This window comes from Petromyzon marinus, chromosome 76 (assembly GCF_048934315.1).
Source record: "Petromyzon marinus isolate PM22_M1 ecotype Great Lakes invasive population chromosome 76, UKy_Petmar_22M1.pri1.0, whole genome shotgun sequence".
NCBI lineage: Eukaryota > Metazoa > Chordata > Hyperoartia > Petromyzontiformes > Petromyzontidae > Petromyzon > Petromyzon marinus.
The window spans coordinates 3,901,905-3,926,749 of record NC_133742.1 but is presented as its reverse complement, the minus strand read 5'-3'; the positions used below and the strand labels follow the sequence as shown (position 1 = coordinate 3,926,749).

Sequence of the window (24,845 nt, the reverse complement as noted above, 5' to 3'; positions counted from 1 at the left end):
CCATCAACATCATCATCACCACCACCATCACCGTCAACATCACCATCAACATCACCATCATCGTCACCATCAACAGCATCATCACCACCACCACCATCAACATCACCATCAACATCACCGTCACCATCAACATCATCATCATCACCACCACCACCATCATCACCATCCCAGCGCTGAGAGTCCCTCTTCAACATCTTCACCTCGATCTGGAACATCAACACCATCACCATCAACATCACCGTCACCATCAACATCACCGTCACCATCAACACCATCATCACCACCACCACCACCATCATCACCATCCCAGCGCTGAGAGTCCCTCTTCAACATCTTCACCTCGATCTGGAACATCAACACCATCACCGTCACCATCAACATCACCATCGTCGTCACCATCAACATCAACGTCACCATCATCATCACCACCACCACCATCACCACCACCATCATCACCATCCCAGCGCTGAGAGTCCCTCTTCAACATCTTCACCTCGATCTGGAACATCAACACCATCACTGTCAACATCATCATCACCGTCAACATCACCATTAACATCACCACCACCATCAACATCATCACCGTCACCATCAACATCACCGTCACCATCAACATCATCATCATCACCACCATCACCGTCAACATCACCATCAACATCACCATCATCGTCACCATCAACATCACCATCAACATCACCGTCACCATCAACAGCATCATCACCACCACCATCAACATCACCGTCACCATCAACATCATCATCATCACCACCACCACCACCATCATCACCATCCCAGCGCTGAGAGTCCCTCTTCAACATCTTCACCTCGATCTGGAACATCAACACCATCACTGTCAACATCACCGTCACCATCACCACCATCACCATCACCACCAACAACTGCACCAACATCACCACACAGACACAAATACACACACACACAAAGATCCCCCGTGTAGCCTCTAGCAGGCTGTAGGGGCAAGTGCTGTTAGTAGCAGCAGCGCTACCTATGAAGGCTACCGGCACTGTGGCACACACAGAGGGGGTGGGTGGCCACCAGCACCACCACGCCCGGCCGCCTTTGTCTCTCTCCCCCAGTGCTAGCGATGTTCACTACTACACCACCGCTACACCAGCTACTCATTCCGCTACACCAGCTACTCATTAACGTGAGTGAGTAGGTGGGTGAGCGAGTGGGTGAGTGGGTGAGCGAGTAAGTGGATGAGCGAGTGAGTGGGTGAGTGGATGAGCGAGTGAGTGGGTGAGTGGGTGAGCGAGTGAGTGGGTGAGCGAATGAATGAGCGAGTGAGTGGGTGAGTGGATGAGCGAGTGAGTGGGTGAGCAAGTGAGCGGTTGAGCGAGTGGGTGAGTGGATGAGCGAGTGAGTGGGTGAGTGGATGAGCGAGTGAGTGGGTGAGCGAGTGGATGAGCGAGTGAGTGGGTGAGCGAGTGAGTGGGTGAGTGGATGAGCAAGTGAGTGGGCGAGTGAATGAGTGGGTGAGTGAGTGAGCGAGCGAGCGAGCGGTGCGTGAGTGGGTCAGTGAGCAAGTGGGTGAGTGACATACAGACACAGAGACATGTAGACACGCACACAAAGACACACGCAGACATGTAGACACAAAGACAAAGATCCCCCATATAGCCTTAACAGACTGTAGGGGCAAGTGCTGTTAGCGAGCACCTATTAAGGCTGGAACAGTACACGAGGGGGTGGGTGGCCAGCACCACGCCCGACCGCCTTTGTTTCCCTAGTGGCAATGTTTACACACCGCACCAGGTACTCATTTGAGGCTGAGTCGACCTAGGGGAAGCCCGGGACCGGTTCAGATAATCGTCACTGGTGTTGGCCGTGAGCGGGAATCGAACCCGGGTCGCCAGGTTCATAGCGCAGCGTAGCGCTAACCGCTACACTACCGCTCCCCATGAAGACACACACACGCAGACACAGACAGACACACACACACACAGACAAACACGCAGACGCAGACACACACTCGCACGGGGGGGAGGGGGCAGTCCCAGGGTCGGAGGTGAGGGGGCGGCCTGCCCCGGGGCATTGTGGGAGGCGGGGAGAGGCGTGAGGTTTCACTGCAAGGTGAGGATTGTGGAGAGGGGGAGAGACAGCCGCAGAGAGAGCGGGAGGGAGAGGGGGGAGAGACAGAGGGGGGAGAGAGAGAGGGGAGAGAGAGAGGGGGGAGAGAGAGGGAGAGGGTGAGAGAGGGGGGGAGAGAGAGAGTGGTGAGAGAGGGGGTGAGAGAGAGAGTGAGTGAGAGAGATGGTGAGAGGGAGGGGGAGAGAGAGAGGGGGGAGAGAGAGAGAGGGTGAGAGAGAGAGTGGTGAGAGAGATGGTCAGAGAGAGGGGGAGAGAGAGAGTGGTGAGAGAGAGAGTGGTGGGAGGGAGATGGTGAGAGTCGTGAGAGAGAGAGGGTGAGAGAGAGAGGGGGAGAGAGAGTGGTGAGAGAGAGAGTGGTGAGAGAGAGTGGTGAGAGAGAGTGGTGAGAGAGAGAGTGAGAGAGAGTGGTGAGAGTGGTGAGAGAGAGAGTGGTGAGAGAGTGGTGAGAGAGAGTGGTGAGAGAGGGGGTGAGGGAGAGAGAGAGAGTGGTGAGAGAGTGGTGAGAGAGAGTGGTGAGAGAGAGAGTGAGAGAGAGGGGGAGAGAGAGAGTGGTGAAAGAGAGAGTGAGAGAGAGTGAGAGAGAGGGGGAGAGAGAGAGTGGTGAGAGAGAGAGTGGTGAGAGAGAGAGAGTGGTGAGAGAGTGAGAGAGAGAGTGGTGAGAGAGAGTGAGAGTGGTGAGAGAGAGTGGTGAGAGAGTGAGAGAGAGGGGGAGAGAGAGAGTGGTGAGAGAGAGAGTGGTGAGAGAGAGTGGTGAGAGAGTGAGAGAGAGAGTGTTGAGAGAGAGTGAGAGTGGTGAGAGAGAGTGGTGAGAGAGTGAGAGAGAGGGGGAGAGAGAGTGGTGAGAGAGAGTGAGAGTGGTGAGAGAGAGTGGTGAGAGAGAGTGAGAGAGAGAGTGAGAGAGAGTGGTGAGAGAGAGTGGTGAGAGAGTGAGAGAGAGGGGGAGAGAGAGAGTGGTGAGAGAGAGTGAGAGTGGTGAGAGAGAGTGGTGAGAGAGAGAGTGGTGAGAGAGAGTGGTGAGAGAGAGTGGTGAGAGTGGTGAGAGAGAGAGAGTGGTGAGAGGGAGTGAGAGAGAGAGTGAGAGAGAGTGAGAGAGAGTGAGAGAGAGAGTGGTGAGAGAGTGAGAGAGAGTGGTGAGAGAGAGTGGTGAGAGAGAGTGGTGAGAGAGAGTGGTGAGAGAGGGGGTGAGAGCGAGAGAGAGAGTGGAGAGAGAGTGGTGAGAGAGAGTGGTGAGAGAGAGTGGTGAGAGAGAGTGGTGAGAGAGAGTGGTGAGAGAGAGTGAGAGAGTGGTGAGAGAGAGTGAGAGTGGTGAGAGAGAGAGTGGTGAGAGAGAGTGGTGAGAGAGAGTGGTGAGAGAGAGTGGTGAGAGAGAGTGGTGAGAGAGAGTGGTGAGAGAGAGAGTGGTGAGAGAGAGTGAGAGAGAGTGGTGAGAGAGAGAGAGAGTGGTGAGGGAGAGAGTGGTGAGAGAGAGGGGGTGAGAGTGGTGAGAGAGAGAGAGAGTGGTGAGAGAGTGGTGAGACTTGGGTTGTGCCGGGGTCTTTGGGAGTCCCAGGGTGCGATGGAGCTGTGATCCAAATGACCCAGGCCCCAGCGTACACAGCAAGCTGCCTTCACACAGCACCCATCCCTCTCTCTCCCTCTCGCACAAAGACAAAGGTCCCCCGTGTAGCCTCGCCAGAGCCGTCGGGGCAAGTGCCGTGAGCAGTGAGTAGCAGCAGCACTGCATGTGAAGGCTACCGGGGTGGGTGGCCAGCACCACCACCACCACCACCACCACGCCCGGCCGCCTTTGTCTCTCCCCCAGTGCTAGCGATGTTCACGACTACACGACACCACCGCTACACCACCGCTACTAGTTTGAGGCTGAGCCGACCTAGGGGAGGCCCATGGGCGACTCAGGTTATCGTAAGACGGGTTTTGGGCGTGAGCGGGAATCGAACTCGGGCCGCCGGGTTCGTAGCGCAGCGTGGCGCTAACCGCTGCGCCACCACTCATACAACACACGTGGATACCAAGACACACACACACACACACTAACTCACACACTAACTCCCATAAACACATACACACACTAACTCACACACATACACACACATTAACTCACACACATACACACACTAACTCACACACACATACACACACTAACTCACACACACACACACTAACTCACACACACACACACTAACTCACACACACACACTAACTCACACACATACACACACTAACTCACACACACACTAACTCACACACACACACTAACTCACACACTAACTCACACACTAACTCACACACTAACTCACACACATACACACACTAACTCACACACACACACACTAACTCACACACATACACACTAACTCACACACACACACACTAACTCACACACACACACTAACTCACACACACACACACTAACTCACACACACACTAACTCACACACACACCAACTCACACACACACTAACTCACACACACACGCACACTAACTCACACACATACACACAAACACACTAACTCGCACACATACACACACTAACTCACACACATACTAACTCACACACACACTAACTCACACACACACACACTAACTCACACACACACTAACTCACACACACATACACACACTAACTCACACACACACTAACTCACACACACACACACACTAACTCACACACATACACACACTAACTCACACACACACACCAACTCACACACACACCAACTCACACACATACTAACTCACACACATACACACACACTCACACACACACTAACTCCCATACACACATACACACACTAACTCACACACACATACACACACTAACTCACACACACTAACTCACACACACACTAACTCACACACACACTAACTCACACACACACTAACTCACACACATACACACACACTAACTCACACACATACACACACACACTAACTCACACACATACACACACACTAACTCACACACATACACACACACACACTAACTCACACACATACACACACTAACTCACACACACACTAACTAACTCACACACATACACACACATACACACACACTAACTCACACACACATGCACACACTAACTCACACACTAACTCACACACACACACATAGACCACAAAGACACTCACACACACTAACTTACACACATACACACACACTAACTCACACACATACACACACACTAACTCACACACATACACACATACACACACTAACTCACACACACATGCACACTAACTCACACACTAACTCACACACACATGCACACTAACTCACACACACATATACCACAAAGACACACACACACTAACTCACACACATACACACACTAACTCACACACACATGCACACACTAACTCACACACATACACACACACACTAACTCACATACACACACACTAACTCACACACACACACATGCACACACTAACTCTCACACACACACACATAGACCACAAAGACACTCACACACACACACTAACTTACACATATATACAAAGACACTCACACATACATACATACAAAGACACACACACACCCAACATTCATACAGACACACTCATACACACCCGCCACATTCCCCGTGTGCCCCCCCTTCCGTGCGTCTCCCTCCGTGTGTCTCACTAAGTGTGTCTCCCTCTGTGTGTCTCACTAAGTGTGTCTCACTAAGTATGTCTCACTAAGTGTGTCTCACTCCGTGTGTCTCCCTCCGTGCGTGTCCCTCCGTGTGTCTCCCTAAGTGTGTCTCCTTCTGTGTGTCTCCTTCCGTGTGTCTCCCTCCGTGTGTCTCCCTCCGTGTGTCTCCCTCCGTGTGTCTCACTAAGTGTGTCTCCCTCCGTGTGTCTCCCTCCGTGTGTCTCCCTCCGTGCGTCTCCCTCCGTGCGTCTCCCTCCGTGTGTCTCACTAAGTGTGTCTCACTAAGTGTGTCTCACTAAGTGTGTCTCCCTCCGTGTGTCTCACTAAGTGTGTCTCCCTCCGTGCGTCTCCCTCCGTGCGTCTCCCTCCGTGTGTCTCCTTCCGTGTGTCTCCTTTCGTGTGTCTCCCTCTGTGTGTCTCCCTCTGTGTGTCTCACTAAGTGTGTCTCACTAAGTGTGTCTCACTAAGTGTGTCTCACTAAGTGTGTCTCCCTCCGTGTGTCTCACTAAGTGTGTCTCCCTCCGTGCGTCTCCCTCCGTGCGTCTCCCTCCGTGCGTCTCCTTCCGTGTGTCTCCTTTCGTGTGTCTCCCTCTGTGTGTCTCCCTCTGTGTGTCTCACTAAGTGTGTCTCACTAAGTGTGTCTCCCTCTGTGTGTCTCCCTCTGTGTGTCTCACTAAGTGTGTCTCCCTCCGTGTGTCTCCCTCCGTGTATCTCCCTCCGTGTGTCTCACTAAGTGTGTCTCACTAAGTGTGTCTCCCTCCGTGTGTCTCCCTCCGTGTGTCTCACTAAGTGTGTCTCCCTCCGTGTGTCTCCCTCTGTGTGTCTCCCTCCGTGGGTCTCCCGCCGTGTGTCTCCCTCCGTGTGTCTCACTAAGTGTGTCTCACTAAGTGTGTCTCCCTCCGTGTGTCTCACTAAGTGTGTCTCACTAAGTGTGTCTCCCTCCGTGTGTCTCACTAAGTGTGTCTCCCTCCGTGTGTCTCACTAAGTGTGTCTCACTAAGTGTGTCTCCCTCCGTGTGTCTCCCTCCGTGTGTCTCACTAAGTGTGTCTCCCTCCGTGTGTCTCCCTCCGTGTGTCTCCCTCCGTGTGTCTCACTAAGTGTGTCTCACTAAGTGTGTCTCCCTCCGTGTGTCTCCCTCCGTGCGTGTCCCTCCGTGTGTCTCCCTCCGTATGTCTCACTAAGTGTGTCTCCCTCCGTGTGTCTCCCTCTGTGTGTCTCCCTCCGTGTGTCTCCCTCCGTGTGTCTCCCTCCGTGTGTCTCCCTCCGTGTGTCTCCCTCCGTGTGTCTCACTAAGTGTGTCTCACTAAGTGTGTCTCACTAAGTGTGTCTCCCTCCGTGTGTCTCCCTCCGTGTGTCTCACTAAGTGTGTCTCACTCCGTGTGTCTCACTAAGTGTGTCTCACTAAGTGTGTCTCCCTCTGTGTGTCTCCCTCCGTGTGTCTCCCTCCATGTGTCTCACTCCGTGTGTCTCACTAAGTGTGTCTCACTAAGTGTGTCTCCCTCTGTGTGTCTCCCTCCGTGTGTCTCCCTCCGTGTGTCTCACTAAGTGTGTCTCCCTCCGTGTGTCTCCCTCTGTGTGTCTCCCTCTGTGTGTCTCCCTCCGTGTGTCTCCCGCCGTGTGTCTCCCTCCGTGTGTCTCACTAAGTGTGTCTCACTAAGTGTGTCTCCCTCCGTGTGTCTCACTAAGTGTGTCTCACTAAGTGTGTCTCCCTCCGTGTGTCTCACCAAGTGTGTCTCCCTCCGTGTGTCTCCCTCCGTGTGTCTCCCTCCGTGTGTCTCACTAAGTGTGTCTCCCGCCATAGTGGGGAGCGGTAGTGGTAGTAGTGGTCAGCGCCACGCTGCGCTATGAACCTGGCGACCCGGGTTCGATTCCCGCTCACGGCCAACACCGGTGACGATTATCTGAACCGGTCCTGGGCCTCCCCTAGGTAGACTCAGCCACAAACGAGTACCTGGTGCTGTGTGTAGTAAACATCGCCACTGGGGAGACAAAGGCGGCCGGGCGTGGTGCTGGCCACCCACCCCCTCGTGTGCCGTTCCGGCCTTCATAGGTGCTCGCTAACAGCACTTGCCCCTACAGTCTGTTAAGGCTATATGGGGGATCTTTTTGTGTCTGTGTGTCTCTGTGTGTGTGTGTTGTGTCTGTGTGTGTGTCTGTGTGTGTGTCTGTGTGTGTGTGTCTCTGTGTGTGTGTCTGTGTGTGTTGTGTATGTGTCTCTGTGTTGTTGGTGTGTGTCTGTGTGTGTGTCTGTGTGTGTCTGTGTGTGTCTGTGTGTGGTGCTCGCTAACAGCACTTGCCCCTACAGTCTGCTAAGGCTACACGGGGGATATTTTTGTGTTTGTGTGTCTGTGTGTGTGTGTTGTGTCTGTGTGTGTGTCTGTGTGTGTTGTGTATGTGTCTCTGCGTTGTTGGTGTGTGTCTGTGTGTGTGTGTGTTGTGTGGTGCTCGCTAACAGCACTTGCCCCTACAGTCTGTCAAGGCTACACGGGGGATCTTTTTGTGTTTGTGTGTCTGTGTGTGTGTCTGTGTGTGTGTCTCTGTGTGTGTCTGTGTGTGTGTCTGTGTGTGTGTCTGTGTGTGTTGTGTATGTGTCTCTGTGTTGTTGGTGTGTGTCTGTGTGTGTGTGTCTGTGTGTGGTGCTCACTAACAGCACTTGCCCCTACAGTCTGTCAAGGCTACACGGGGGATCTTTTTGTGTTTGTGTGTGTCTGTATGTGTGTTGTGTCTGTGCGTGTGTCTGTGTGTGTGTCTGTGTGTGTGTGTCTGTGTGTGCTGCTCGCTAACAGCACTTGCCCCTACAGTCTGTCAAGGCTACACAGGGGATCTTTTTGTGTTTGTGTGTGTCTGTGTGTGTGTGTGTTGTGTCTGTGTGTGTGTGTGTATGTTGTGTCTGTGTGTGTCTGTGTGTGTGTGTCTGTGTCTGTGTGTGTTGTGTATGTGTCTCTGCGTTGTTGGTGTGTGTCTGTGTGTGTGTGTGTCTGTGTGTGTGTGTGTCTGTGTGTGTGTGTGTCTGTGTGTGGTGCTCGCTAACAGCAGTTGCCCCTACAGTCTGTTAAGGCTACACGGGGGATCTGTTTGTGTTTGTGTGTGTCTGTGTGTGTGTTGTGTCTGTGTGTGTGTCTGTGTGTGTGTGTCTGTGTGTGCTGCTCGCTAACAGCACTTGCCCCTACAGTCTGTCAAGGCTACACAGGGGATCTTTTTGTGTTTGTGTGTGTCTGTGTGTGTTGTGTCTGTGTGTGTGTGTGTGTGTCTGTGTGTGTGTCTCTGTGTGTTGTGTATGTGTCTGTGTGTGTTGTGTATGTGTCTCTGTGTTGTTGGTGTGTGTCTGGGTGTGTGTCTGTGTGTGTCTGTGTGTGCTGCTCGCTAGCAGCACTTGCCCCTACAGTCTGTCAAGGCTACACGGGGGATCTTTGTCTTCGTCCCTCCGTGTGCCCCCAGGCCCCATGTCCTCACGTGTCTCACCTTGGTGGACAGGACCCGGTGAGAGCTCTCGGCTGGGATGATCCGGTGACAGAGACACAGCTGGAGAGTGTACTGGGCCCCGCCAAGTAACGTGGAAGTGATGCAGCACTGTGGTTGGGGGGGGGGGGGGGGTGGGGGGGGCGAAGACACGCAAACATTAAGAGCGGAGACACGGGGAGACAGGGACACACGGGGAGACACTGGGAGTCATTGCGAGTCATTGGGAGACACGGGGGAGATACGCGGAGACACAGGGAGACACGGGGAGACATAAAGACATGGGGAGACACGGGGACACAGAGACGTGGTGCCCTCCAGGGACACAAAGAGACACGGGGAGACAGGGACAAACGGGGAGACACTGGGAGTCATTGCGAGTCATTGGGAGACACGGGCGAGACACGGGGACACATAAAGACACGGGGAGACACGGGAAGACACGGGGAGACACGGGGAGACGCGGAGACACAGAGACGTGGCGCCCTCCAGGGACACAAAGAGACACGGGGAGACAGGGACAAACGGGGAGACACTGGGAGTCATTGGGAGTCATTGGGAGACACGGGGGAGACACGGGGACACATAAAGACACGGGGAGACACGGGAAGACACGGGGAGACACGGGGAGACGCGGAGACACAGAGACGTGGCGTCCTCTAGGGAAACAAGAAGACACGAGGAGACAGGGACACACGGGGAGACACTGGGAGTCATTGGGAGTCATTGGGAGACACGGGGGAGACACGGGGACACATAAAGACACGGGGAGACACGGGAAGACACGGGGAGACACGGGGAGACGCGGAGACACAGAGACGTGGCGTCCTCTAGGGAAACAAGAAGACACGAGGAGACAGGGACACACGGGGAGACACTGGGAGTCATTGGGAGTCATTGGGAGACACGGGGGAGACACGGGGACACATAAAGACACGGGGAGACACGGGAAGACACGGGGAGACACGGGGAGACGCGGAGACACAGACGTGGCGTCCTCTAGGGACACAAGAAGACACGGGGAGACAGGGACAAACGGGGAGACACTGGGAGTCATTGGGAGTCATTGGGAGACACGGGGGAGACACGGGGACACATAAAGACACGGGGAGACACGGGAAGACACGGGGAGACACGGGGCGACGCGGAGACACAGAGACGTGGCGTCCTCTAGGGACACAAGAAGACACGAGGAGACAGGGACAAACGGGGAGACACTGGGAGTCATTGGGAGTCATTGGGAGACACGGGGGAGACACGGGGACACATAAAGACACGGGGAGACACGGGAAGACACGGGGAGACACGGGGAGACGCGGAGACACAGAGACGTGGCGTCCTCTAGGGAAACAAGAAGACACGAGGAGACAGGGACACACGGGGAGACACTGGGAGTCATTGCGAGTCATTGGGAGACACGGGGGAGATACGCGGAGACACAGGGAGACACGGGGACACATAAAGACACGGGGAGACACGGGGGAGATACGCGGAGACACGGGGACACATAAAGACACGGGGAGACACGGGAACACACATGGAGACACGGGGAGACGCGGGGACACATAAAGACACGGGGAGACAGGGGGTAGTGATGGTGGTGGTTGTGGCGGTTGTAGTGGTTGTGGTGGTTGTTGGTGATCGTGGTGGTAGTGGTTGCGGCGGTAGTGGTGATTGTTGCTGGTGGTTGTGGTGGTAGTGGTGGTCATTGTATCTGCGGTGGTAGTGGTGGTAGTGGTGGTCGTGGCGGTAGTGATTGTGGTGATTATGGTGGCGGTAGTCGTGGTTTTAGTGGTGGTGATTGTGGTTGTAGTGGCTGTGGTGGTGATGGTGTCTGTAGCAGTAGTGGTGGTCGTGGTGATTGTGGTGGTGATTGTGGGAGTGTTTGTGGTGGTAATGGTGGTGGTGATGGTAATGGCGGTTGTAATGGCTGTGGTGGTAGTGGTGGTGGCTGTGGTGGTAGTGGTGGTGGCTGTGGTGGTAGTGGTGGTAGTGATTGTAGTTGGTGGTTGTGGTAGCTCTGGTGGCTGTAGTAGTCGTTGGTGGTGATTGTGGTTGTTGTTTTTGGTGGTAGTTGTGGTGGCAGTGGTTGACTGTGGTGATTGTGGTTGCAGTGGCTGTGGTGGTGGTGGTAGTGGCTGCGGCGGTAGTGTTGGTAGTGGTTGGCTGTGGTGGTGATTGTGGTTGGCTGTGGTAGTGATTGTGGTTGGCTGTGGTGGTGATTGTGGCTGGCTGTGGTGGTGATTGTGGTTGGCTGTGGTGGTGATTGTGGTTGGCTGTGGTGGTGATTGTGGTTGGCTGTGGTGGTGATTGTGATTGGCTGTGGTGGTGATTGTGGTTGGCTGTGGTGGTGATTGTGCTTGGCTATGGTGGTGATTGTGGTTGGCTGTGGTGGTGAATGTGGTTGGCTGTGGTGGTGATTGTGGTAGTTGGTAGTGGAGGTGGTGCTGGTGGAGGTGGTGCTGGTGGAGGTGATTGTGCTGGTGGTGGATATGGTGGTGATGGTGGAGATTGTGCTGGTGGTTGTGGCGGTGAATATGGTGGTGGTGAATAAGGTGCTGGTGGTGGTGATGGTTGGTGGTGGAGGTGGTGCTGGTGGAGGTGATTGTGCTGGTGGTGGTGGATATGGTGGTGATGGTGGTGGAGGAGGTGGTGATGGTGAAGATGGTGCTGGTGGTTGCGGTGGTGAAAAAGGTGCTGGTGATGGTTGGTGGTGGTGGTGGTGCTGGTGGAGGTGATTGTGGTGGTGGTGGATATGGTGATGGTGGTGGAGGTGGTGGTGATGGTGGGAGATGGTGGGAGATGGTGGTGGAGGTGGTGGTGATGGTGGGAGATGGTTGTGGTGGTTGTGGTGGTTGTGGTGGTGATGGTGGTGGAGGTGGTGGTGATGGTGGGAGATGGTGGTGATGGAGGTGGTGGGAGATGGTTGTGGTGGTTGTGGCGGTGATGAAGGTGGTGGTGATGGTGGGAGATGGTTGTGGTGGTTGTGGTGGTGATGGTGGTGGTGGTGATGGTGGGAGACGGTGGTGATGGAGGTAGTGGTGATGGTGGGAGATGGTTGTGGTGGTGATGGTGGTGGAGGTGGTGGTGGGAGATGGTTGTGGTGGTTGTGGTGGTGGTGGATATGGTGGTGATGGTGGTGGAGGTGGTGGTGATGGCGGGAGATGATGGTGATGGTGGGAGATGGTTGTGGTGGTTGTGGTGGTGGAGATGGTTGTGGTGGTTGTGGTGGTGATGGTGGTGGTGATGGTGGTGGTGATGGCGGGAGATGATGGTGATGGTGGGAGATGGTTGTGGTGGTTGTGGTGGTTGTGGTGGTGGATATGGTGGTGATGGTGGTGGAGGTGGTGGTGATGGCGGGAGATGATGGTGATGGTGGGAGATGGTTGTGGTGGTTGTGGTGGTGGAGATGGTTGTGGCGGTGGTGGCGGTGCAGTCACCGTGGTGTCCGTGAGCTCCACGCTCACGCTCTCTTGCGCCGCCTTCTTCAGGAGAACGGAGAGCACCACGTGGGCATCCGTCTGGTACCACTCGTGCCTGCACAGCGACAACGCGGCGCGGTAGAACACACACACGTTACACACACACACGCTACACACACACACACGTTACACAACACACGTTACACACACGTTACACACACACGTTACACGTTACACAACACACACACGTTACACACACGTTACACAACACACACACGTTACACACACGTTACACAACACACACACGTTACACACACGTTACACAACACACGTTACACACACGCTGCACACACACGTTACACACACGTTACACACACATTACACACACGCTACACACACACGCTGCACACACACGTTACACACACGCTACACAACACACACACGCTACACACACGCTGCACACACATGTTACACACACGTTACACGCTACACACACGTTACACTACGCACACACACGTTACACACACGTTACACGTTACACACACATTACACACACGTTACACACACGTTACACACACGTTACACAACACACACACGTTACACACACGCTACACACACGCTGCACACACACGTTACACACACGCTACACACACGCTACACAACACACACACGTTACACACACGTTACACAACACACACACGTTACACACACGTTACACACACACGTTACACAACACACACACGTTACACTACACACACACACGTTACACACACGCTACACACACGTTACACTACACACACACGTTACACACACGTTACACACACGCTACACACACGTTACACTACACACACACACGTTACACACACGTTACACTACACACACGTTACACACATGCTACACTACGCACACACATGCTACACACACGCTACACACACGTTACACTACACATACGTTACACAACACACACACACAATACACACGTTACACACACGTTTACACCACACACATACGCTACACACACACACACACGTTACACTACACACACACGTTACACTACACACACTACACACACACACGTTACACAACACACACTACACACACACACGTTACACTACACACACACGTTACACTACACACACAATACACACGTTACACTACACACACGTTACACTACACACACACACGTTACACTACACTACACACACGTTACACTACACACACGTTACACTACACACACACATTACACTACACACACACATTACACTACACACACACAAGTTACACTACACACACACGTTACACACATGTAACACTACACACACACGTTACACACATGTAACACTACACACACACGTTACACACATGTTAACACTACACACACACGTTACACACATGTAACACTACACACACGTTACACACATGTAACACTACACACACACAAGTTACACTACACACACACGTTACACACATGTAACACTACACACACACGTTACACACATGTAACACTACACACACACACACACGTTACACACATGTAACACTACACACACGTGTCTTCACAGCAACGCAATACACACACGACCAGGGGTAGGGGTGAAATCAGGGGAGGAGTCAGAGGAGGGGGCGGAGTCAGGGGCGGAGTCAGTGGTGGGGGCGGATCCATGGGTGGAGTCAGGGGTGGAGTCAGGGGTGGGGGCGGAGTCAGAAGTAGGGGTGGAGTCAGGGGTGGAGTCAGGGGTGGAGGCGGAGCCAGGGTTGGGAGCGGAGTCAGGGGTGGGGGCAGAGCCAGAGAAGGGGGTGGAGTCAGGTGAGGGGCGGAGTCAGGGGTGGGGGTGGAGTCAGGGGTGGGGGCGGAGTCAGAAGTAGGGGTGGAGTCAGGGGCGGAGTCAGGGGTGGAGGCGGAGCCAGGGTTGGGAGCGGAGTCAGGGGTGGGGGCAGAGCCAGAGAAGGGGGGTGGAGTCAGGTGAGGGGCGGAGTCAGGGGTGGGGGCGGAGCCAGGGGAGGGGCGGAGTCAGGGGTAGGGGGTGGAGTCTCTGTACCTGATTTTCGGTGCAGGCATTGGGGCAGCATCGGGGTCCTGATGGGTACACAGACAAAGATATCCCTGATAGCCTATAACATACTGCTGGGGCAAGTGCTGTTGGCGAGTAGCAGCACCTGTGAATGCCGGCACTGTGGCACACGAGGGGGTGGGTGGCCAGCACCACGCCCGGCCGCCTTTGTCTCCCCCAGCGCTGATGTTGACCACACACACACACACGGCCCTATGCCAAACGTCCGAATGTTATGACGCTAAAACAGTTGGGGGAGACCCCCCCCCCCCCCGAGGCGACATTACACCGCGCCATACGTGAACAAAAAAAACCAGTCGGGAGAGTGGCGACTTCCACCACGACGACAACTTTTAAAATTTCGATGAACAAAAATTAATGGGCTTAACCCTCTCCGGCGAGAAGACAGGGGGCTTTAAGATGAGCCGAACGCGTAGGAAGGCTTTCGCAAGCAACATCGCGTGAATATATAAATGTTGTGGCGACTCGGGGTTAGAGCTTGTGGGCTTACTCCTTGTGGCTACTAGGGGTTAGAGCTTGTGGGCTTAGTGGCTACTAGGGGTTAGCTTGTGGGCTTACTCTTTGTTACTACTAGGGGTTAGAGCTTGTGGGCTTACTCACTGTGGCTACTAGGGGTTAGAGCTTGTGGGCTTAGTGGCTACTAGGGGTTAGCTTGTGGGCTTACTCTTTGTTACTACTAGGGGTTAGAGCTTGTGGGCTTACTGTGGCTACTAGGGGTTAGAGCTTGTGGGCTTACTCATTGTGGCTACTAGGGGTTAGCTTGTGGGCTTACTCATTGTGGCTACTAGGGGTTAGAGCTTGTGGGCTTACTCACTGTGGCTACTAGGGGTTAGAGCTTGTGGGCTTACTCACTGTGGCTACTAGGGGTTAGAGCTTGTGGGCTTACTCATTGTGGCTACTAGGGGTTAGAGCTTGTGGGCTTACTCCTTGTGGCTACTAGGGGTTAGAGCTTGTGGGCTTAGTGGCTACTAGGGGTTAGCTTGTGGGCTTACTCTTTGTTACTACTAGGGGTTAGAGCTTGTGGGCTTACTCATTGTGGCTACTAGGGGTTAGCTTGTGGGCTTACTCATTGTGGCTACTAGGGGTTAGAGCTTGTGGGCTTACTCACTGTGGCTACTAGGGGTTAGAGCTTGTGGGCTTACTCATTGTGGCTACTAGGGGTTAGAGCTTGTGGGCTTACTCCTTGTGGCTACTAGGGGTTAGAGCTTGTGGGCTTACTCACTGTGGCTACTAGGGGTTAAAGCTTGTGGGCTTACTCACTGTGGCTACTAGGGGTTAGAGCTTGTGGGCTTACTCTTGTGGCTACTAGGGGTTAGAGCTTGTGGGCTTACTCACTGTGGCTACTAGGGGTTAGAGCTTGTGGGCTTACTCACTGTGGCTACTAGGGGTTAGAGCTTGTGGGGTTACTCATTGTGGCTACTAGGGGTTAGAGCTTCTGGGCTTACTCATTGTGGTTACTAGGGGTTAGAGCTTGTGGGCTTACTTACTGTGGCTACTAGGGGTTAGAGCTTGTGGGCTTAGTGGCTACTAGGGGTTAGCTTGTGGGCTTACTCTTTGTTACTACTAGGGGTTAGAGCTTGTGGGCTTACTCATTGTGGCTACTAGGGGTTAGCTTGTGGGCTTACTCATTGTGGCTACTAGGGGTTAGAGCTTGTGGGCTTACTCAATGTGGCTACTAGGGGTTAGAGCTTGTGGGCTTACTCATTGTGGCTACTAGGGGTTAGAGCTTGTGGGCTTACTCCTTGTGGCTACTAAGGGTTAGAGCTTGTGGGCTTACTCATTGTGGCTACTAGGGGTTAGCTTGTGGGCTTACTCATTGTGGCTACTAGAGGTTAGAGCTTGTGGGCTTACTCACTGTGGCTACTAGGGGTTAGAGCTTGTGGGCTTACTCATTGTGACTACTAGGGGTTAGAGCTTGTGGGCTTACTCATTGTGACTACTAGGGGTTAGAGCTTGTGGGCTTACTCACTGTGGCTACTAGGGGTTAGAGCTTGTGGGCTTACTCATGGTGGCTACTAGGGGTTAGAGCTTGTGGGCTTACTCACTGTGGCTACTAGGGGTTAGAGCTTGTGGGCTTACTCATTGTGGCTACTAGGGGTTAGAGCTTGTGGGCTAACTCATTGTGGCTACTAGGGGTTAGAGCTTGTGGGCTTACTCAATGTGGCTACTAGGGGTTAGAGCTTGTGGGCTTACTCAATGTGGCTACTAGGGGTTAGAGCTTGTGGGCTTACTCACTGTGGCTACTAGGGGTTAGCTTGTGGGCTAACTCATTGTGGCTACTAGGGGTTAGAGCTTGTGGGCTTACTCATTGTGGCTACTAGGGGTTAGAGCTTGTGGGCTTACTCATTGTGGCTACTAGGGGTTAGAGCTTATGGGCTTACTCATTGTGGCTACTAGGGGCTAGAGCTTGTGGGCTTACTCATTGTGGCTACTAGGGGTTAGAGCTTGTGGGCTTACTCATTGTGGCTACTAGGGGTTAGAGCTTGTGGGCTTACTCACTGTGGCTACTAGGGGTTAGAGCTTGTGGGCTAACTCATTGTGGCTACTAGGGGTTAGAGCTTGTGGGCTTACTCATTGTGACTACTAGGGGTTAGCTTGTGGGCTTAACTCATTGTGGCTACTAGGGGTTAGAGCTTGTGGGCTTAGTGGCTACTAGGGGTTAGCTTGTGGGCTTACTCATTGTGGCTACTAGGGGTTAGAGCTTGTGGGCTTACTCATTGTGGCTACTAGGGGTTAGAGCTTGTGGGCTTACTCATTGTGGCTACTAGGGGTTAGAGCTTGTGGGCTAACTCACTGTGGCTACTAGGGGTTAGAGCTTGTGGGCTTATTGTGGCTACTAGGGGTTAGAGCTTGTGGGCTTACTCACTGTGGCTACTAGGGGTTAGAGCTTGTGGGCTTATTGTGGCTACTAGGGGTTAGAGCTTGTGGGCTTATTGTGGCTACTAGGGGTTAGAGCTTGTGGGCTCACCAACACCGCGTGACTGAGACGAGTGCGGGAAAGGAGGCGCGGACGGAAGTGGTAAAATAACATAATGGGTCCGGCCACGCGCGGGCTAAGATGCGTGTAGGATTCTGACTTCTCATGAGGAGGAGCGCAACCCTAGACCCCTCAGCATGGGCAGTCTACAGTCGGCTTCGCACTCCACGTGAGAATCTAATGCCGCCGCTGACCTAACGGGAGGCGGAGCTCTCAAGACTGTCATGCGAGCGATGATGGGGGAACGTCCGTTAATACAGATGATGACAAAGCTTCGCTCGCTCGCCCACCGCTCGCGTCCTGCTGTGCGGCCCGGTTCCTAACAGGGCCACGGCACCGGTAGCGGTACCGCGACCCGGGGGTTGGGGAACCCCTGGTGTATAGGCCAGCAACAGTAATAGTGTGTACCCACGTAGGGTGTGTATTCTCCCGATGATGCTCGTTAAATAAAAGAACCGTCTGCAAGTCTGACCGTTTCGGACTTGAGTCACTACACTCGTACACCAGACCGGTGTGTTGGGAGAGCCGAGCTACAACATTTACAATCTGAGTACGACATTTCTCAACGTACATCCGACAAAGTCCAATCACAAGGGAGAGACACGAAGAAATAGGCAATCACCACTGCTACTCACCACTGCTACACTCACCACTGCTAGACTCACCACTGCTACACTCACCACTGCTAGACTCACCACTACCACACTCACCACTGCCACACTCACCACTGCCACACTCACCACTGCCACACTCACCACTGCCACACTCACCACTGCCACACTCACCACTGCCACACTCACCACTGCCACACTCACCACTGCCACACTCACCACTGCCACACTCACCACTGCCACACTCACCACTGCTACACTCACCACTGCTAGACTCACCACTGCTAGACTCACCACTGCAAGACTCACCACTACCACACTCACCACTACCACACTCACCACTGCCACACTCACCACTGCTACACTCACCACTGCTAGACTCAACACTGCTAGACTCACCACTGCTAGACTCACCACTGCTAGACTCACCACTGCAAGACTCACCACTACCACACTCACCACTACCACACTCACCACTACAAGACTCACCACTGCCACACTCACCACTGCCACACCCACCACTGCCACACCCACCACTGCCACACCCACCACTGCCACACTCACCACTGCCAGACTCACCACTGCCAGACTCACCACTGGTACACTCACCACTGCCACACTCACCACTGCCAGACTCACCACTGCCAGACTCACCACTGCCAGACTCAACACTGCTACACTCACCACTGCTAGACTCACCACTGCCACACTCACCACTGCCACACTCACCACTGCTACACTCACCACTACCAGACACACCACTGCTATACGCACCACTGCTAGACTCACCACTGCTAGACTCACCACTGCTAGACTCACCACTACTAGACTCACCACTACTACACTCACCACTACTAGACTCACCACTGCTAGACTCACCACGATTACACTCATCACTGCCACACTCACCACTGCCAGACTCACCACCGCCAGACTCACCACCGCCAGACTCACCACTGCTACACTCACCACTACTACACTCACCACTGCCAGACTCACCACTGCCAGACTCACCACTGCCAGACTCACCACTGGCACACTCACCACTGCCACACTCACCACTGCCACACTCACCACTGCTACACTCACCGCTGCTAGACTCACCGTTGCTAGACTCACCACTACTAGACTCACCACTACCAGACTCACCACTACCAGACTCACCACTACCAGACTCACCACGACTACACTCACCACTAGACTCACCACTACCAGACTCACCACTGCCACACTCACCACTGCCAGACTCACCACTGCCAGACTCACCACTGCCACACTCACCACTGCCAGACTCACCACTGCCAGACTCACCACTACTAGACTCACCACTACTACACTCACCACTGCCACACTCACCACTGCCACACTCACCACTGCCACACTCACCACTGCCAGACTCACCACTGCTACACTCACCACTGCTACACTCACCACTGCTACACTCACCACTGATAGACTCACCACTGCTAGACTCACCACTACTAGACTCACCACTACCAGACTCACCACTACTAGACTCACCACTACCAGACTCACCACTGCCACACGCACCACTACTTGACTCACCACTACCAGACTCACCACTACCACACTCCCCACTACCACACTCCCCACTACCACACTCACCACTGCCACACTCACCACTGCCACACTCACCACTACAACACTCACCACTACAACACTAGACTCACCACTGCCAGACTCACCACTGCTACACTCACCACTGCTAGACTCACCACTGCCACACTCACCACTGCCACACTCACCACTGCTACACTCACCACTACCAGACACACCACTGCTATACGCACCACTGCTAGACTCACCACTGCTAGATTCACCACTGCTAGACTCACCACTACTAGACTCACCACTACTACACTCACCACTACTAGACTCACCACTACTAGACTCACCACTGCTAGACTCACCACGATTACACTCATCACTGCCACACTCACCACTGCCAGACTCACCACCGCCAGACTCACCACCGCCAGACTCACCACTGCTACACTCACCACTACTACACTCACCACTGCCAGACTCACCACTGCCAGACTCACCACTGCCAGACTCACCACTGGCACACTCACCACTGCCACACTCACCACTGCCACACTCACCACTGCTACACTCACCGCTGCTAGACTCACCGTTGCTAGACTCACCACTACTAGACTCACCACTACCAGACTCACCACTACCAGACTCACCACTACCAGACTCACCACGACTACACTCACCACTAGACTCACCACTACCAGACTCACCACTGCCACACTCACCACTGCCAGACTCACCACTGCCAGACTCACCACTGCCACACTCACCACTGCCAGACTCACCACTGCCAGACTCACCACTACTAGACTCACCACTACTACACTCACCACTGCCACACTCACCACTGCCACACTCACCACTGCCACACTCACCACTGCCAGACTCACCACTGCTACACTCACCACTGCTACACTCACCACTGATAGACTCACCACTGCTAGACTCACCACTACTAGACTCACCACTACCAGACTCACCACTACTAGACTCACCACTACCAGACTCACCACTACCACACTCCCCACTACCACACTCCCCACTACCACACTCACCACTGCCACACTCACCACTGCCACACTCACCACTACAACACTCACCACTACAACACTCACCACTACAACACTCACCACTACCACACTCACCACTACCACACTCACCACTACCAGACTCACCACTACCACACTCACCACTGCCACACTCACCACTGCCAGACTCACCACTGCCAGACTCACCACTGCTACACTCACCACTGCTACACTCACCACTGCTACACTCACCACTGATAGACTCACCACTGCAAGACTCACCACTAGTAGACTCAGCACTACCAAACTCACCACTACCAGACTCACCACTACTAGACTCACCACTACCACACTCACCACTGCCACACTCACCACTACTTGACTCACCACTACCACACTCACCACTGCCACACTCACCACTACTTGACTCACCACTACCACACTCACCACTACCACACTCACCACTGCCACACTCACCACTGCCACACTCACCACTGCCAGACTCACCACTACCACACTCACCACTACCACACTCACCACTACCACACTCACCAATACCAGACTCACCACTACCAGACTCACCACTACCACACTCACCACTACCACACTCACCACTACCACACTCACCACTGCCAGACTCACCACTGCTAGACTCACCACTGCTAGACTCACCACTGCTAGACTCACCACTACTACACTCACCACTGCCACACTCACCACTGCCACACTCACCACTGCCACACTCACCACTGCCACACTCACCACTGCCACACTCACCAGTGCCACACTCACCACTGCCACACTCATCACTGCCACACTCACCACTGCCACACTCACCACTGCCACACTCACCACTACCACACTCACCACTACCACACTCAACACTACCACACTCACCACTACCACACTCACCACTACCACACTCACCACTACCACACTCACCACTACCACACTCACCACTACAACACTCACCACTACAACACTCACCACTACTACACTCACCACTACCACACTCACCACTACCACACTCAACACTACCACACTCACCACTACCACACTCACCACTACCACACTCACCACTACCACACTCACCACTACCACACTCCCCACTACCAGACTCACCACTACCAGACTCACCACTACCACACTCAGCACTACCACACTCACCACTACCACACTCACCACTGCCAGACTCACCACTGCTAGACTCACCACTACTAGACTCACCACTGCTAGACTCACCACTACTACACTCACCACTACCACACTCACCACTGCCACACTCACCACTGCCACACTCACCACTGCCACACTCACCACTACCACACTCACCACTACCACACTCACCACTACCACATTCACCACTACCACACTCACCACTACCACACTCACCACACTCACCACTACCACACTCACCACTACCACACTCACCACTACCACACTCACCACTGCCACACTCCCCACTACCACACTCCCCACTACCACACTCACCACTGCCACACTCACCACTGCCACACTCACCACTGCCACACTCACCACTACAACACTCACCACTACCACACTCCCCACTACCACACTCACCACTACCACACTCACCACTACCACACTCACCACTACCACACTCACCACTAGATCCCTTATTAGAGACGAAGTCAAACCTCACCACATGGGTTGACAGGTATGATAGTGTAGTGTATAGTAGTGTACACACCACTATACTATAAACCAGTGTTTCCTAGTGTATAGCGCAGTGCCCAACCTTATAACAGACAAATTAAGACCTTACTGATCACCCCGCACCGCTCATACATCTCACGGCACGTGCCAATATGAACACAATCATCTGTTTCTGTGCCCGCGTAACAACACAGGATCGCAGAACATGGGAGGAAGTGAAAGATTTTTACCCCCCCTCCCCTCCCCCGCCCCATCGTTACCAATAATCATAACCACAACAATAACAACAAGGAGCAAATTAACAAAACAAATAACGGCGTCGGCAGGCCCAACTCGCCGTTGCTAGGGGAGGAGAGGGAGGGAGGGGAGGAGAGAGACTCGCCTGAGTCGAGCCTTCATCCGCGGGCCGCACGTCAGCCTGGCTCCTGCGAAGGACGCGCGCAGACAGACGAAGTCAGCGAACGAGAGAGGGAGAGAGACACAACACGGACGTAGCGGCGGCGGCGGCGGGGGTTGTTGTTGCGACGCCGCCGAAGCCGAGCTTCTGCGCAAATCGCGAGAAATTTTTGGCGACGGAAAATCAAGTAGGATAACAGCACTCGCCTGCTTAGCGACGCCATCGCGCGGTGACGTCATCACGCGGGCACCCACAATCCCTTGCGCGCACCGTTGGGGGGGAAGGGGGATGGGAGGTTTGGGGGGGGGGGGTGCCGAGGCGCCGAGGCGCCATTGGTCGGTTTACGATACTCGCCCTTGGTAAGATGGCGTCCCTCACGTTACGCACACAAGCAACCCTAGGTAAGATGGCGTCCCTCACGTCACACACACGCACGGCAACCCTAGGTAAGATGGCGTCCCTCACGTCACACACACACGGCAACCCTAGGTAAGATGGCGTTCCTCACGTCACACACACAAGCAACCCTAGGTAAGATGGCGTCCCTCACGTCACACACACGCACGGCAACCCTAGGTAAGATGGCGTCCCTCACGTCACACACACACGGCAACCCTAGGTAAGATGGCGTAACCCTCACGGTCGTCCCCCGACACAGACTCTTAGGTAAGATGGCGTCCCTCACGTCACTCACAGCAACCCCTAGGTAAGATGGCGTAACTCACGGTCGTCCACCTACACACACACAACACCCCCTAGGTAAGATGGCGTCCCTCACCTCCTCCACGATATCCCCGCCCCCCCCCCCCCTTTAACGTAACGCAACCCCAAACGTCAGCAGTTTTGCGACACCTCGCGTAGCGTGGAGGCGGGCGGCAGGGGGAGGTACAACGGGGACTGGGGGGGAAAGGGAGTTAGAATTTTACGACATTTCGCGCATGCGCAGTAAGCCTGCTGTCCCCCCCCCCGGTGTGTGTGGAGTGGTGGTGGTCACCCCCTCTGCTTGGCTGAGCCCCCTGCCCCTCTGCTCACTGCTCCTCCACCCCGACCCAGCTCTCTCCGCTCCACTCCTCCACGTGCTTCGGCGAGATGGAGGAGGTTTAAAGTTTGGTGGTTTTGGGGCGTTTTGTTTGTGTTGCTCCTGGGACCAGTTCGGGGACGAGCCACAAAGCTGCGTGGAAATGTGAGTATTGTCACTGGGGGTTGGGGGGCTCACAGAGCCACCACTAAGGCCCCCCCCCCATAGGGTTCAGTGTTAATCACTGGGGGGCTCACAGAGCCAGACTAAGGCTCCCCCCACAGGGTTCAGTGTTAATCACTGGGGGGCTCATAGAGCCAGACTAAGGCTCCCCCCACAGGGTTCAGTGTTAATCACTGGGGGGCTCACAGAGCCAGACTAAGGCCCCCCCTACAGGGTTCAGAGTTAATCACTGGGGGGCTCACAGAGCCAGACTAAGGCTCCCCCCATAGGGTTCAGTGTTAATCACTGGGGGGCTCACAGAGCCAGACTAAGGCTCCCCCCACAGGGTTCAGTGTTAATCACTGGGGGGCTCATAGAGCCAGACTAAGGCTCCCCCCACAGGGTTCAGTGTTAATCACTGGGGGGCTCACAGAGCCAGACTAAGGCCCCCCCTACAGGGTTCAGAGTTAATCACTGGGGGGCTCACAGAGCCAGACTAAGGCTCCCCCCATAGGGTTCAGTGTTAATCACTGGGGGGCTCACAGAGCCAGACTAAGGCTCCCCCCACAGGGTTCAGTGTTAATCACTGGGGGGCTCACAGAGCCAGACTAAGGCTCCTCCCACAGGGTTCAGTGTTAATCACTGGGGGGCTCACAGAGCCAGACTAAGGCTCCCCCCACAGGGTTCAGTGTTAATCACTGGGGGCT

General features: G+C 54.3%; 1 protein-coding gene across 1 annotated transcript; it reads right to left on the bottom strand.

The window, feature by feature from the left end:
• Nucleotides 1-6: 6 nt before the first annotated feature.
• Nucleotides 7-23,235, bottom strand: LOC142907254 (uncharacterized). Its single transcript, XM_076056539.1, has 6 exons — nt 23,165-23,235; nt 22,944-22,986; nt 14,673-14,710; nt 12,652-12,748; nt 9,215-9,322; nt 7-830 (listed from the first exon to the last, which is right to left on the bottom strand). The coding sequence occupies exons 1-6, from the start codon at nt 23,179-23,181 to the stop codon at nt 453-455; spliced, it is 681 nt and encodes a 226-aa protein (XP_075912654.1). The 5' UTR covers nt 23,182-23,235; the 3' UTR covers nt 7-452.
• Between the last annotated feature and the right edge of the window lie 1,610 nt (nt 23,236-24,845).